This window comes from Epinephelus fuscoguttatus, linkage group LG23 (assembly GCF_011397635.1).
Source record: "Epinephelus fuscoguttatus linkage group LG23, E.fuscoguttatus.final_Chr_v1".
Classification (NCBI taxonomy): domain Eukaryota; kingdom Metazoa; phylum Chordata; class Actinopteri; order Perciformes; family Serranidae; genus Epinephelus; species Epinephelus fuscoguttatus.
Window position 1 is genome coordinate 23,184,539 of NC_064774.1, and position 15,662 is coordinate 23,200,200.

General features: G+C 44.1%; 1 protein-coding gene across 11 annotated transcripts in view; it reads right to left on the bottom strand.

The window, feature by feature from the left end:
- Window positions 1-635: 635 nt before the first annotated feature.
- ppargc1a (peroxisome proliferator-activated receptor gamma, coactivator 1 alpha) overlaps window positions 636-15,662 on the bottom strand; it is a 305,150-nt gene continuing 290,123 nt past the window's right edge. For 9 of the 11 annotated variants that reach the window (XM_049567889.1, XM_049567888.1, XM_049567897.1 and 6 more), the window contains exons 7-13: window positions 15,524-15,597; window positions 10,709-11,936; window positions 8,843-8,935; window positions 7,750-7,870; window positions 5,794-5,915; window positions 5,289-5,440; window positions 636-2,060 (exon numbers count right to left, since the gene is read on the bottom strand). In XM_049567889.1, the coding sequence (XP_049423846.1) occupies window positions 1,957-2,060; window positions 5,289-5,440; window positions 5,794-5,915; window positions 7,750-7,870; window positions 8,843-8,935; window positions 10,709-11,936; window positions 15,524-15,597 (1,894 nt within the window). In that variant the 3' untranslated portion in view covers window positions 636-1,956. The remainder of the gene's footprint in view (window positions 2,061-5,288; window positions 5,441-5,793; window positions 5,916-7,749; window positions 7,871-8,842; window positions 8,936-10,708; window positions 11,937-15,523; window positions 15,598-15,662) is intronic. The other 2 variants (XM_049567890.1, XM_049567891.1) reach the window with 2 other exon arrangements.

A 15,662-nucleotide genomic window follows, 5' to 3' on the forward strand; every position in this document is an offset into this window, starting at 1 on the left:
AAGGTAATGCGTGCATTACAATCACATAGACTCAATTACATCTTAAAGGGAAGAGCGGGAGGTGGGAGCGGGGACATTCAAGTGTTTACCGCACAGGGTGATGTCATGATGATGTGCCAAGATACTGGAAGAATGGAGTCATCCTAGCTACCAGCGACTGGGTAATGGGTCAAGTCCAAAAATCACACAACAATAGGAGCTAAAATACAACTCTGAAAAATAATTTATTGCTTTTTATATAGTTTTTTCTTTTATTTATATTATCATCGTTATTATTATTAATCATCTTGTAATTATTGTGAATAATATTAGTAGTCATTGTATATATATATTTTGTACATCAAATACAAGATCTTTAAAAAATTCAGGAAAAGGAAACTGTAAACTTTTGTTTGGCATTCACATAATCAAGCGTGAGTGGAGCGAAGTGTTGACGGTGGTACAACGAAATTCCTGCAAAAATCATTTTATTGCTTCATGTCCTGCTCGTGTGTGTGTGGAAAGGAAAACCAGTGACGTGCTGTGGATGTGACTGACAGTGTGGACAGAAATCACTAAAAACGATGAGGGGCTGGCTGCTGGAGTGATTCGCTGAATGTATTTTTGATTGTTTTGGAAAGGCATAGAAGGTAATATTATCCCCACCAAAGCATTTATTGTACACCCTGTCTAGTGATTGGAAGTTAAATAACACAAATCGAAGGACAAACATAAACAGCAAATAAATTTCCAATGAGGTACGCCATGTAAAATGGAGCCCATAAATATTCTTGATTCAAATATTAAAATAAATAGATAAATATGTGTTTGTACTGATTAAAAAGATCTGAATGCTCTTTCATTGACGGTAATCAAAAGGAGAACCATACAAAGCAATGAAATCAAACCCAAGTTATTTATATATTATATATATACACATACATAAATATATGTATATATATATGTTGATTGCTTCAGAAATAATTAATAAAAAATGGGGTACCTTTTTTTTTTTACAATCATGAAAAACACGTTAAAAATGCATTTTACACTGGTTGTATAAGCAAAAACACTGATTGAGAAACTTTATAAACAGAGAAAACTATACATGGTTGACTGTTTTTTTCTCCAACAAAATAACTTAAAAAAGGACGTTTGTTCACATGCTCCCTCAAAATGAGCAATTGGACACATCTTTTTTTCTTTTTTTTTTTTTACAATCATGTCATGTCTTCTAAACATCATGTAGGTGTACAATATGTTTTACAGTATTGTAATTACTACAGATCGACATTCTGAATTAAGAAATTTTTCTCCTCATTTTTAAAAAAGGCTGCGTTTTACAGTGCATAGCTGTAACAAATAAAGAACTTTATCCGATATGTACATAAAATAAAAATATTCCTTTTTATAGTATTTGTAAATACACGGCTACATTTCTCCTTAAAATGTAGACAACAATGTTACCTTGAGAAGTTTACCTCCAAGATACAGTTCCCTATACTCTTGTTTGTAATGTAACACTAGATCCAAACACCAGATTCTTTAAAAAGAAAAGAAAAAAAAATCAACAGCAAAAGAAAACAAATCTGGCTGAACAAGCTGCATGTTTTCACCCCCAAAGAATTGTGGGCATTGTAGTGCTTGGAGAAAAAAAAAACATGAAAGTTTTTTTTTTTCTTCTTTCACTGATGGTTGTACAGCAGTAGAGTGCACCAAACCTGTGCACCAGGTTCTGAGGGTTCACTGGCTTTCCCAGAATGCAATGTCTCTTCCCAGCTCTTCAGCAGCTATGTTCATGTAAACTTTATTTTTGATATATTCATTTATATTGATATAGGTCTATAGACTTATTCATATATACTCTATGACATAGAGTGTAAAACTTCTGGTAGTCTCGTCGTCAAAGGAGCGAGAAACAACAGTGAGGTATCAGAAGTCCCTCTTTGTGACAGACAGCAGGTGCCACTGCACTGGTTACCTTCTCAGGCTGCGCTGGGCCTCCCTCAGCAAGCTGTCAAAATCCATGGAGTCATACTTGCTTTTTGTGGAGGCTGGATCGAAGTCGTCCGAATGGGAGTCTGAAAGCGGCAAATAGGGTTGTGGTCAGTGTCGAGCTGAGGCGGATTTCTTTAAAAATTCACTTAAAACAAGAGAAAACTTTATGGTCAAAGAATATTCTACCGCAACACCATTATTGCTAGCTCATGCCACGCTCAGAATTAATCTAAAGGTTACTTTGCTGATGAGCTTAAGAGTTTTCAGATGCATATTCCTGAAAAACAAATTTGTTTTTTCATATACTAGTCAATATTTGAATATGCTCAAAATGTGTCCAAAATAATCTTTTACAAACGTAATCATAATCATGAATAAACTAAACAAATTGCCATTATTATTGCTGCTAATTCTAGTATTACAGCATACTGTAGTTCTGCATGTGGTTTGGCCTTTTTGCTCCTGTCAGATTTGGTCACCACCAATGCTGACTCCATAGCAACAGCCTTGCAAAAGCGCATATTTAATTAAATAATGCCTCATATACACACTTTACATAAAATTTCAGAAAACTTCTAATGCAAAAAATCATTTTCTTAATGTAAGTAATCATCTCAGGAAATTTCATGGTAGTATCGTTAAGTTAAAATGTTTACCCTATTCACCTGTAGTCTCTTTTTTTTTTTATCTAATAATGTATGAAAATTTTACAATGAGTTTTTTCTCTTACTCTTGAGTCAGAAATCTCCACATCAGTGGCATTTACATACACCAAACCTTCCAGTTTTTATTCCTGTCAATATTCTGAAGTTTTATACAGAGGGTTTTTCATACATCATTCATAGACTAAATTTTTACAACTTTTTTTTCCCTAAAAACATGGCAAAAATTGATTATTCAAGGGCTGTTGGGAGTATTTTCTGAATTATGGGGTGATAAAAAGAGACATCCAAAATCCACTTTGTAAAAACCATTAACTTTAATGAGTTGACATAATGAAACAAGAATTTTGAAGCTGGATTTATCCAATGTGCAGATTTCTGTTCTTAAAATTCACACAAGTTGGTTCACATTTAGTTAGATAATGCCTCTGCATAATCAAAAATAACATTTCAGAAAACTTATAATACAAAAAAAATGAATAAAAGTTCGACACCATTCACCTGTAGTGTCTCCCCTTAAGTGTGATCTTGTCAAATTTTCACAAAATCATGAGTGGAAATTTGCTAAACTTTAAAAAATAAAGGATAACACTACTACTAGAGTCAGACTTAAAGGTAATGTTTTACGAGGGGTTATTTGCTGAGAGATTTCTTAGCTGGCCACACTGAATAGTTAGAAAATGTCTCAATCCGTAACTGCATGTTTACATAGCAACCTGTGAACTACTACAAAAGAATTCAAATTGTGCGGGTGGAAAAAAAAGTGCCTTATTTTACACCAAGGCAACAGATGTGAAAGCATATCCTTCTGTCTGTTCATCTCTCACATGTCCTATTTTTCCTGATCAACCTGATAATACATAAAGAGTATCTTATCTCCGCCAACAGACAGCTTCACAAATGGGGCCCCCAAAGGGCCCAGCAGCACACTCCAAGAGCTTTGAGAAATGGGAATGACCATGGCAGCCAGAAGACGCCAGTCGTGATCTAATGCAATGGCCGAGGGCTGGATTGTGTCACGCTGCGCACCTTGAGGGATGAAAAATACCCCGGTGCTCTACTTAAAACTAATGGACAGTGTCTCTGAACGCACAGAAAAGAAGCCTACCAGATTGAGAAGACGGGGAGAGGTTTGGATACCACACCATTATAAGATCCTCCCTTTCCTCTCAATCTCTTTATCCTGCGCTATCAGTATGGGGACGACCGAAATAGCCTGTTCCTGACAAAGAGGCGGTCGAATGAAGGCCTTTCCATTTCAGCAGACTGATTAGTCAATCTCGGCATAATGTCTGTCCTCAAGGCTTTAGGATTAGCAACTGTTTCTCTGTGTGTCAATTTCTCATCATGTCCTCTCTTTAAAAGCTGATAGCTTCAAGCATGTGCTTTGAAAATGTATAGCAACTGCTTCATTTATTGAGGAAAGTGCTCTCTCTTTCTCTCTAGTGACCCATTGACCCTCTCGTAGCAGTGCATTATACATTCCTGACCTCCCGGTAAATAAATGTCAGCGGAGAAGCTGGCTGCAGATGCAAGAGTCAATACCTATCTGATGTGTCATCATCGAATGGAGGAGATTATCTTTTGTGGGTGCGCAACACTTGACTTAATGGGGCATCTCTCACTTCAGTCTCAATATGGCTGCTCAATTATCGCCACTGGTGTAATTGTGCAACTAACAGAAGAGAATCACTTTTTTCCCCCTTTGTGTCGAAAGCGGGCCATAATGCCAGAAAAAAAGCAGTGATTTCATTGATATTTTGCATTTTATTTCATCAAATGACACATCCATTTGAGTACAGATTTCTCTATCAGTCAACAGAGAAGCTCGGCCACACTCTATGGAATCACTTGGATGAATTCTGCTATCCTGCAGTCGGCCACGACGCCCTGACTCCCCACAAAGGCAGTAGGTGTGCATAAGAAGGTATGCACCCACAGTGGCCCCTCCCTCTATGTAAATGACCGGCCCCTACATGCCACATCAAGACTCTACCTCCTTTCAGCACCGCAACAGCTGGCAACAGATGGAAACTCACTCCAGAGGGAGGGAGGGGGGAGGTTGCTGGGACTTAACCTTGCTCCCACCTTCCTCTTCCTCACCTCATCTCTTTTCTTGTCTTTCTTCTGCCGTACCTTTTTCCACATAATTTCATCCATGCTCCTCCCTCCTCTCCTCTCCGCCATGCTCTTAAAGTGATTCCCACACGCATGTATCCGACGGTAGATAACAACACATCTGTGCACATGCTTTTAAGTGCTATCTCTCCCCCTAATGTCTTACGTTTCATATCAACAAAGTAGCAACAAGCATCCCGCGTCCACCTGAGTAATGGATTCCACCGTGTTTTTCTTAAGATACTACAGCTACAAGCAAGGAGGAAATGGAGCTCTATTCTTGGTATGTTCACAGACTGACCTCTGAACTCTCTTCGCCCTTTTGAGCTATGAATGCCTGGTGGACACATTCAGAGCTGTTACAGAGACGGGTCTCTTTTGATCTGGAAGCAGTGCTTTTTTTCCCCGTCTTATTTCCCCCCTCTTTCCCCTTTTCCATCCTCCCTATTTTCACTGACAGTCCTCCCAGCTACGCAAATATACTGCATGGCTGCAGGGGCCTGATGGAGAGAACAACAAAGCTGCACTTACCCAAGTCTGTGTAATGTGATTTGCAGAACTGCTTTTGTCCGCCAAAGCACAGCTCGAACTGAGGCTCGTTTGACCTGCGTAAGGTGTGTCCGTTCTCAAGGGCGGCAAAGGCGTCACAAGTGTAGCGGTACGTGATGAAGCCAAAATTGTCCCTGGTCAAGAATAGAAAACGATACGTCAGAGTGGTGCTGTGGGGCGACAATAACTGAACAAGGGGGGGGGAGCCTTGTCTTAGATGACGATCACGCTATTTATATGCAAAAGAGAATCAATAAAAGTGTATCTTTGGGGCTCCATAGGCGAAGAACTAGATGGATCAGGAGACGCTTTGAGACTGCACAAGCTCTGTCTTTGTCTTACACTTGCCTTTGCTGAGCAGCTGCAGCAGCAGATTTTGTGCATTACATGACATCAAAAGGTTAGAAATGGTCAAATAAATGTTCCCAATTCCCCTACCTACTATATAGATGCACACACACATGCACAGAAAGTCCTGGGGCCTTACCCATCGTCCCTCAGGTTCACTGCACATTCTTCAATTTCGCCAAAGACTTCAAAGCGGCGCTTCAACTCTGTCCGGGTGCAGTCGGACCTCAGTCGCCCCACGTACACCACCCGTCTCTCCTCCTGCTCGTTAAGAGGAAAGACAGAGGGGAGGAAGGAGATTAAAAGGGGAGTCTGTTTTCCTTTTCCCCTCTCTTTCTTCACCGAGCTCTAATGAATTGGTCTTGATCACTCCTGTGGATACTGCAGCTGACTTTCGCCCCCCGTTTTTTTGTCCCTCTCCACTGTCTGTCTGTTGTGTTTCTCTGTGATTGCTTCAGCCTGCTTCCTGTTATCTGATAGAGTTGCAGTTTGGAAGCGCCGTCAGTCTGCCTTGGCACTACAATTCCTCTTTCTTTCTGCAACTCATCAACCAGAGGCAGAGTGATTTTTATCAAATGATGCCATGTCTCAAGTTTGGGGGCTGCTTCTTCTTTTTTTGTGAGGGCTAAAAATAAAGCTGTGGGGGGGGTGACTCAGCCGTAGATCAGAAAAGTCTGTTTCCCTTCCGACTTCAAACTCACAATGCACAGCGAACTAGGCACGGTCAGTTAATACTGTATGGGTATTCACATCCAAGAGCGAGGGAGCATTAAGAGCAGCGGTGGTGAGCCACGGGGCAAAAAAACACGGATTTCCTTCAACCTCAGAGGACGTGGGGGTCATAGCGGAATAATTTAGGAACAAACTGCACCAGGCTGCAATTATGGCTTTTGAGTAGTTTAATTGCATCTGCTAATCATATAATGCAGCACAAGCCTGGGGCTATAGTGTATCACTTGTATTATTTATTTATTCATTCATTTACTTGCCATTACCAGGGCAAGTCCACTGAGGCCCGTTGAAATTTTCAATGCTGTCTTGAGGGTAGCAGTAACATACATGTAAATCAGTTGCCTGGTGCTAAACTTGAAGTTCACCTTTGCCCTGTTAGACCTCTATAGAGTAGGCGAGAAAGATACAAATTAACTAAGGATGACTGTTTATATGCTTTTTTTCCACCGTCTCTCTTTAATGCTTACATACTGTTTGAGACAAAAAAAGTATTTGCTGAATTAGGGGTTTAGTTGCTGACAACTGATAAATAGGCGGTCTTCTCTTGATGGCACCCTGAGGGCTGCCTGTGTGTGTGTGGGTGTGTAAGTGAGTGAGTGAGTGAGAGAATGAGGCAAAAAACAGAGCCGGAGAGAGAGAGACAGACAGACAGCCAGAAGGAGATGCTTTCACACTCCTGGCCTCCCAAACCTTGTTTGACAGCTTGAGCTTCGCTGATCGTAATTGTTTGTCTTTCCATCTCTGAAAATGTATGCATGCCAAGCCACGTTTGCATTACTGCATCATTTAATGTGTGCTTTATCAACGGGTGGTGGTGGCGTTACCCCGCTGGAAACCTGAGTAATTTCACACTGAGACATGGAGAGCGGAGATACGGGAGAAATGTGATATTCACTGCATCAGGGCTGAATTTTGAAACAGATACAGAAAAGGGAAAAAGAGCTCAAGAGAATCAGTGGCCGTTTCTTTTTGTCCTTTCCTTCGTCTTGCTCTCCTAGTTTCTGTTTTCCACTATTTTAACATTTTACCCCTGTGGTGTGATTAATAAGAGTCGACAGTGTTTCCAGACGACGGAGACGTTAAAAATACACAACCCGGAGATAAAAAGGAAGGGCCTGTCGCCTGAATCATTCAGGAACTCACTTTGTATGTGCTCTTTCAGTAGGGAGACACTGTGGCACTGGGCTGGAGGGCTGTCTCATCCTAAGCAATGTGTGTGTCTGTGGGAGGTTTCCGCATGTGCCAAAGCAGTGATTGCATGCGGTCTTTTATCAGCGTCAACAGGAGCGACGTAAAGTTGAACACAGGAAGAAGAAGAAAAAAGAAGATGACGGAGGAAATTAGATGGTGTCACTCGACTCACTATTGCTTTTTGCCTTTGCCTCTCTCTCTGCTCGGCCCTTTCGAACTCCCGCTTCTCGTAGTCCCGGCGGTACTCCTCCCTCTTCAGCCTCTCATGCTGGTACTCCTCGTAGCTGTCATACCTGCGGAGGAAAGGATACGTGTGACATCACCGTCCTCGCTCGTCCTCTACTGTAAATCCACCCTTCCTGTTGATGCCTGCTAAAAACAATTGCCAGTATTCACCAAGGAGTAGTCCCCTATTTTCTGATGGTTGAGAAGGGGCTTGCAAAGGAGAAGGAAATGGACATGTTAATAAGATGTCTCTTCGCCATCGCTATGATTACGGAGCCTGCAGGATAGGCCCGCGGGAGTGCCGGCGAGCAGCGCGGTCGGGGAGCCAGGCAGCTGCAACTGTCAGCACAACTTCACATGTCATTACTTTCTGCTTAGTTAGGGCTTCATCAAGAAGGAAAGTGCAACTTTCTCCCCCACCCCAGACTAGCGCAAGACGTGTCCGTTAAGTTTTCGACTGATGAGCGACTCTCGGGCTTGTCGGGTGTCATTAGGCTCGTGGGTGCCAAATCAGCTCGGAGCGCTGAGATGGTGTCAGTCTCCCTCCCTCTCTCCCTCCCTCTCCCTTCCTGCGCTGTGACAGTCCTTCTCTGCATATGAAACGGTCCCCTCTGCAGTGGCTCATGGAAAACTACAGAGGCACTGAGTTGAATGAGCGTCATTATAGCTGCGAGCGTCAAACTCACGAGTGAAGTATGAATGTCTATCAGTATGATTTGGGATTCTTCTGTCACTCGTCCAATAAAACATGATCAATTAAACATATTTGCCCTGAATGTTTGTGACGGGCCCCTGTGTGGATGGGACTGACTGCGAAAAAGCTTCCGTCTCACTGTGAAAAGGGAATCACACGGAAATCAAACTGAGTGGTGACAGGGAGAAGTTACTTTCGCTGCTGTTACACCGACTGTTATTCAGCCATGAATTTTGCCAGACAGTTTCAAAGCATAAACATTTGTCCAAAACATGAAAAAGGCAACAAACAATGGTCCATAAAACATGTAAAACTAGAGGTTAAATAATGCATTTAAAATAATCACCTTGGCCTGCGGCTGAGAGGAGATCGAGACTGAGTGTGGGGGCTCTTCTGAGTCCTGGAACGAAAGGTGCTTGAATCTGTGTTGTGACGAGACCTGTGGGGGAAACAGACAATCTTAAACACGAAGATTTTATTTTAGCAGCACCTAGGAATACTGTTCATCTCACACGTTAGAAATAAAAAGTTTAAATAAATCACACGACATACTGATGACTCCTGCAAACTTGTGACACCTTGGTTAATTTGTTCTTGGCTTTGGGAACCAAATTAACCTCTTTGATATTCACAAGACCCGTTTAGATGTTAGAAACTGGGTTAATTCCAGATAAACGCATCCTGTACTCTCCTAATCTCGCCCATGGCCACGGAAAGTGTGCATGATTTTCTGCAGAACTTTTATACACACCTGAGCTGGCATATACATGCACCTGCTATCTATGTTGTATGAGGAAATGGTCAATACTGTCGGCCCTGGTGAGCTGACTGTAGAGCTTGTACCGCTGCACTCCTTAAGCTTCTGATGCTTAATTATTGAAGCGCTGCTGAAGAAGGAAGAGCTGAATGATGGAGGGAGAGAAGTTTGGGAAGCTCAGTGAAGCAAAGGAGAGATCGAGGATCTGACGCTGCGAAAGTTGAAACAGAGAGGAGGGATTTTGAGAATTATTTTGCTGAAATTCTATTTATCTCTTCCTTGCATGAAAATATAACAAGCTTCTTGTTCTGTTGCTTTCGCGACTTGCAATCCCTACACGGTATTTTCAGAAAGCTTGTCAGTGTCAGTTTCTGATCGGACGCCTTGAGACTATTACTGTATAATTTGTGAGCGAGCTGGTGTTGAGCACAAGAACAAGGGCCCGAGCAGAGTGAAGTGATTCTATTGGCTCTCTGGAGTAAACTGACCTTTAAGTAATCAGGCAAACAAACTGAGTCACCGCAGTGGAGTCCTACACTGTGAGGCACTCAATGAACTACTACTGACAAACTTAATTTACTCACATCCTTCTCGGTAACTACGGTCTGCCTCTGTTCTTCTACCAGAAAAACAGACACAGAAACCCCCTCAGCTCTGATCAAAGGGAAGCATGGGAAATGTAGTTCTCACACAGAGCTATGATGATAGGAGTCTCTTTTGAGAGGGGTTTTGAGACTACATTCCCACAGCCTGGATTTGGCTTTCATCTCTGGGGATGTAAAAGAGGAGGGTTTGCCACTCAGTAAAAACAACAGCTGCCGCTTAAAACAATAGCCCCGGCATCAAACAAAAAAACAGGAGCATGCGAGGGAGAGAGAGTGAGGAGGGGGGCGAGTGTTAGGAAGACACTCAAATAAAACTCCCTGCCTAGAGATTAAAACTCAGACTTTTCAAAAGTCCAGTGCCTCTGGCACGTTTCATGTTCAGGGTTTTTTCCTGTTTTTGTTCGTTGTGTGTCGTTTTAAGGGAGATCGCACCATTCAAACACTCGTTTTTCCCCATTGTCACTTCAGAGACATTGAAGTGCCACCTGGTTTAAAAGGCAGAATTTGGTTCGTGTAACAACTGCAGACAATTTGGTTAGACTCCATTCCGCCTCGCTCTCACCTGTTAAATCTCTTTGTGCAACACTTGCCAAATCTATCCTGCACTTAGTCCAGGCAAGACAAAGACTAGCAGGAGGTCAAGAACCCATGCTGAGAGTCTCCAGGGTCTATCCTGTCTGACACCAGCTCTGACGACTGATCAGGCCTGTTTTACACTCCTAAGCTAGATCCCCTGCCAGCTCCGAGCCCTGTATGAACTGCATGGGTGGGGAGCAGCCAAGGCTCAGCCAACACAAGCAGGAGGTGTGTGTTTCTGTGTGTGTGTGTGTGGGTGTGAGAAAAGACTTACCAGGACGAGGGGCGTCTGTCAGGTGAGCTGGAGAGGGAGCGCCTCCGGTAGTGCGAGGAGGAGCTGCGGGAGCCGGAGTGGGAGCGAGAACGGGAGCGGGATCCGCTGCTGGTCCAGCAGAACGGCCTGCTGGGCGAGAGGAGGAGGGAGGAAGGTGGGGAGACGGAGCCTCGTGAAGGGGAGCAGCTGGATGGTGGGGAACAGGAGGGAGAGCAGGGGGGGCAGTCAAAGAGTAGGTCCAGAGGGGTGCCCTCCCACGGATAGAGGAAGCGACTCTCACGGCCCTCACCCAGCTCGAGCTCATCCTGGAAGGGCAGGAACCCTGGGTGCAGGTAGCTGGAGCCAGCCAGCCTCTGGGGGTAGTAGCCATTCTCCCCCTCCTCAAGGGACTTTGGGGCTGCAGCCTTACTTGGTTTGCTGCCTGGTTCTCTCTCCTGGCCACCCTGGCTATAAAGAGCATGTAAGGGGTGGCCAAAGTGCTTGTTGAGTTCTGCTCTGATTTCCTGGTCACACAGGAGCTTCCGGCTGATGGCAGAAGAGTGTTGTTGGTCCCAGTCAGTGTTGGCCTCTTGTGAGGGGATCTGGGTGGTTTGTGTAAGGGTCTGCTTCCCTAACTCCTGGACCCGGGCTGCTTCTCCATTCACAGAGGCAACATTTTGCTGCTTAGCCAAAGGACCAGATGAAGCTGATGATGGAGAACAAGAAGATGAAGATGAAGAGGATGGTGGCATGGCTGAGTCCTTACATTCGACATGCCTGTCCTCCGCTTTGCCTGCAGTAGGCACGGGAGCAGCGGTGGCACCTGAGGTGGCTGTCATTTCCGCTGCTGTAGTCATGGTAACAGTGGCTGTGCTGCCGTCCTTCTTTGCGCTAGCTTGGCAATAGTCATGGTCACTGTAGCTGCGGGGCGCCGCCCGCTTATTGTTGCTAGTGCTGGGATGCTCCTCAAGGCCGCCCCCGACAGTGTGTTGGGTGACGGAGTAAGGTAGAGCGGTGGACGCTTTGCTCAGCTGGGCATAAAGCTCAGTCTGTTCGGGACCCTTCCTGGTGGGGCCCCCGCCTGAGGCACCTGGGACCGGGGCCAGAGCGCCGGGGCCCAATTCGCTCAGCCTGGCTCTTTTGCATGCCAAGGCCGATGAGGAACATGAAGACAACTTGGTTTTGAGCGATGCTTTGAAAGGATTCTCTTGACTGGCTTTGTGTGGGGGCGTGGTAGGTGGTGTCAGACCTGCAGGGGGAGGGAAAGACAGAGGTTGGTGAAGAGGTGGGGGGCAATGAAATGAAAATGGAATCATAATGCAAGTACCCCCCCTCTCCCTCCTTCCCTCTCTCATCTATAAACTCCCAGGTCAGTTTATGGACAGTGGACACAGATACATGCCTGATTAAAATATTCACTTTCACTTGGCCTAATCCTGATCTCTATTTTATTGCAATCTTGACAGATTAATGTAATGCTTGGTGTAACTTAATATGGTGGTGCTGTAATACGGATGACTTGCCATCCCCTTCCTCTCTGACCTTGGAAAGATCCCTTTTCATGAAAAAAAAAAACACAACACAAAACCCTGCAGAGGACAAATGTAATGCAGCCAATGAAAAAAAAAAAATTAAAGTACATGTATCATATCTCTGCCTGCCGCACATAAATGTCTCCACTGGACAGCGGCCAATTCATCTGAATAAAAACCAAAGACCTTTTTTATCGGTCTGAAAGAACAATTACTGACATGACGCTGTGCATGTTTCAAGATTATCCAGCACTGTCTCCTTTTTCTGTGAAACAAAGTAGGAAGAAATGTTAGCATGCCTGGTGATGTTGCCATGCTATGTCATGGAAGCACAGGAAGAACTGGTGAATGGGATGTCATTCTTCTCAGATGGCATGTCCCTACTGCTTGCCCCCCCCATCTTTCCCCAGCCTCCTACAGATTTACAACCAGACAGATGGCAGTTATATGGGAAGTCCTGAGATGAGCCCACTTTATAGCATTGTTAATGCACTCACACAAACAGCCGCCACCATTACTCTCTCCCTCTCTTCCCTCTCCTCCTTTAGTCTTGTATTCTCGCATTTTTCCTCTCTTCCTGTCTGCCATCTTCCCTGGATCAATCTCTATTTCTCCCTTTCCGTCTCTCGGCATCCTATCCTGTTTCTGTCTCGCGCAGAACAAATGTGCCCACACACACGCGCGCGCGCGTCACTAACAGTCTCTCACTGGAGTCAAGCACTTTGAAACACCTACGCTCTCCCCTCTTCTTTGCCTTTCTTATAATGCACATCATTCTTCCCTTGCTGGTGAATTGCACCAAATGACAGCTATTAGTATCAAATCCAGTGTTAGAGTATGCACGGCGGAGACAGCTTGGCAAAGAGGGTGCGGGAGCCCGATACATAAATATGCAAGTTTCTGAAACCACTTGCTGTGTTTGGAATGCCTGATCCAACAGCTTATCATCCTACTTATTATCTGGATGTGTCTGTAAGTAGGACTGCAAGCCCCCCACTCCCCTCTTTTTCCCTGCTTGTCTCCCCTCTTCTCTCAGCTCTGATAATGATATAGGCATATAGATATATATACATTACGCCAATGAAATGAGCTATGAAAAGGAGAAGGCAGAGAGGGAGGTGGGGGCTACACAATGCCTGAGGAACTTCTGTTTCGCCAATGAAGCGCCATCTGTCCAAAACAATGTGCGCGTGGGGTCATAAACTAGGAGCCATTAGCGATGGGGGTGAAATAAATCAGAATTAGATAAATATGTGCCTCTCAGTCAAACTTGCTAGTGATGGATGAGCCGCAGACACAAACACCAATCATATAGCCACCGGAGAGAAAACGATGAGGCAAGTGAACAAGACAGAAAGAAAGAGGAGGGGCTTGTAATCTTTTTTTCCTGTCCGGCTGTAAATTGCGAGGAGACCTCGGAGCAAATAAAAACTCCACGCTTAAAGAGTTGATCCGGCGGTAAGCCATGCAAACAGCAACACACAGACCACCCCGGTGTCATGAGATACAGTAATTAAAGACAACAAGGCAGTGTAGGGTAAATCTATTAGCTTGGCAGAGATTAGGCCACAACAGTCAGATCCCAGGGGGCTTACTGCCTGTTGTAGCCTTTACTGTACCTATCTGAGAGGTGTCAAAACAACATGCTGCCAACAGTCCAAAAGTTGATTTTGTTTAGTATTAAACATTTGGCTCAGAACACGATGTACAGGTCCAACTGATAATTAAAATGATCTTTCTATGAAAGAGTAACCACCACTACTACTACTACTACAACTCATCATAAAGGCATAAAATAATTAACTGGCAGCAATTCATGGAAAGTTCCATCAGTGAGTTGTCGACCTGCTTTGAAGGTGGACGTTTGAGCCGCCAACCTGGCTAACTTCCATCTGGTTATCAGCAACACCACTATAATCTCTATTGTAGTGGAATGTTAGTGTAAATCTGCAAAGGACGTGTAACTCCGGACCTCAAAGCTCTCACCTCCGCTTACCGGGATCTGTATCCATCTGTCTCATGCAGCACGAGACTCAAAAGCTAATCCCTAAGTAGGAAAGGGGCTCAGTATCCTGGAGCTTTCTGGACTAATGACTTTTCCTGCTAATATTCAATTCTAAATTTGCTTAGGATAGTAAAGTCAGGTGAAGGGCTTTATTTGACCATGCTTGTAAAATGGACGCAGTGGAACAGAACGGACGCCCAGACTTGGCCACAGGTCAATAAACTCACCCACGTGCAGTAAAACAGGAAGAAATATTAACCGTGCTTGATTGCCCCAGAGCTTAAGCAGCTCGGCTCTTTCCCTTCTTTAGGTCTCAACAGGCGTCCCCTTTGACCCCGAAAGCTTATCTACACAAAAGGGTTAAACGGCACTTTGACCAAGGTCAGAGGGACAGAGGGAGACCTCTTGGGGTCTGATGTGTCACAAATTTTCATCCCCCACAAGAGCTAAGTAGAGGGTGCAGGGGGCAGACATGAGGTACGTATTACCCGCTGGTAAATGAATACCCTAAAGGGCAAGCGCAACATCACACAGAACGAGGGGCTAAAGGGCAGCCATTTTGGTTTTATTGACCTTAGATGATTAATCTGAGAGAGAAAGGGGGTAATTACTGATTGGGTTTGCAAAGAGAGAGGCATAACCCCCAGTGTTCACTGGCATTCTCTTCAATATTTGTTTTGTAATTACCTTTTGCCTATATCTTGTTCTGATGGAGTTAATTATAACTCAATAACACAAAAGGATGATGTCAATAATGATGCTGGAAAAAACCATCGTGCCGACTCCATTTACAAAACAGCATTCTTTGCATACGAGTCTTAACATTAGAAAGTGACTCCCCAGTCAGCTGATCTAATTGCCTGTATGTCTAGGGACCCAAGGAAAGGACGGCACAGATCGTACAGGCGAAAGTGAATTACACCGCAAAACCAATTAAAACAATAACACTGCCATTTCAATTTTCCTATGATGTGTAGGCTAAGTAAGCTGTCAGTCAGAGAGCATTAGGATCTGATTGAGGAAGAGGAAACGCATATTAACTCTTCAGTAACAAGGGGGAGGGGAGGTGGTGGGGGATGGGAGGGGTTTGCTAATAAACCCTGAAAAGATTGGAAAGCCTAATCAATACTCAGGCACATAAAGATGTTCTCCTATGCCTTCACCTTGAACTCTGAACTGGGATGGAAATATCAAGATGTTGGAAAAGCCGGCGTTAACCCATTACTAGCCACAACAGGGAAGTGAGAATCTCCACTTTATTTTAAATCATTAATAATATGTGCAGAAAAGTGTGCTTACCTGGGGTTCCAGCAATCTCCACACTTAATGTGCGTTCAATGGTTTTGTTCTCAAACGGTGATCCCTTGTGGTCACTGGAAGACAAAAAAAAGGGCGACTTTTTTACTCCTCGGGTGAACGTGAGAGAGGCTTTTGTGAT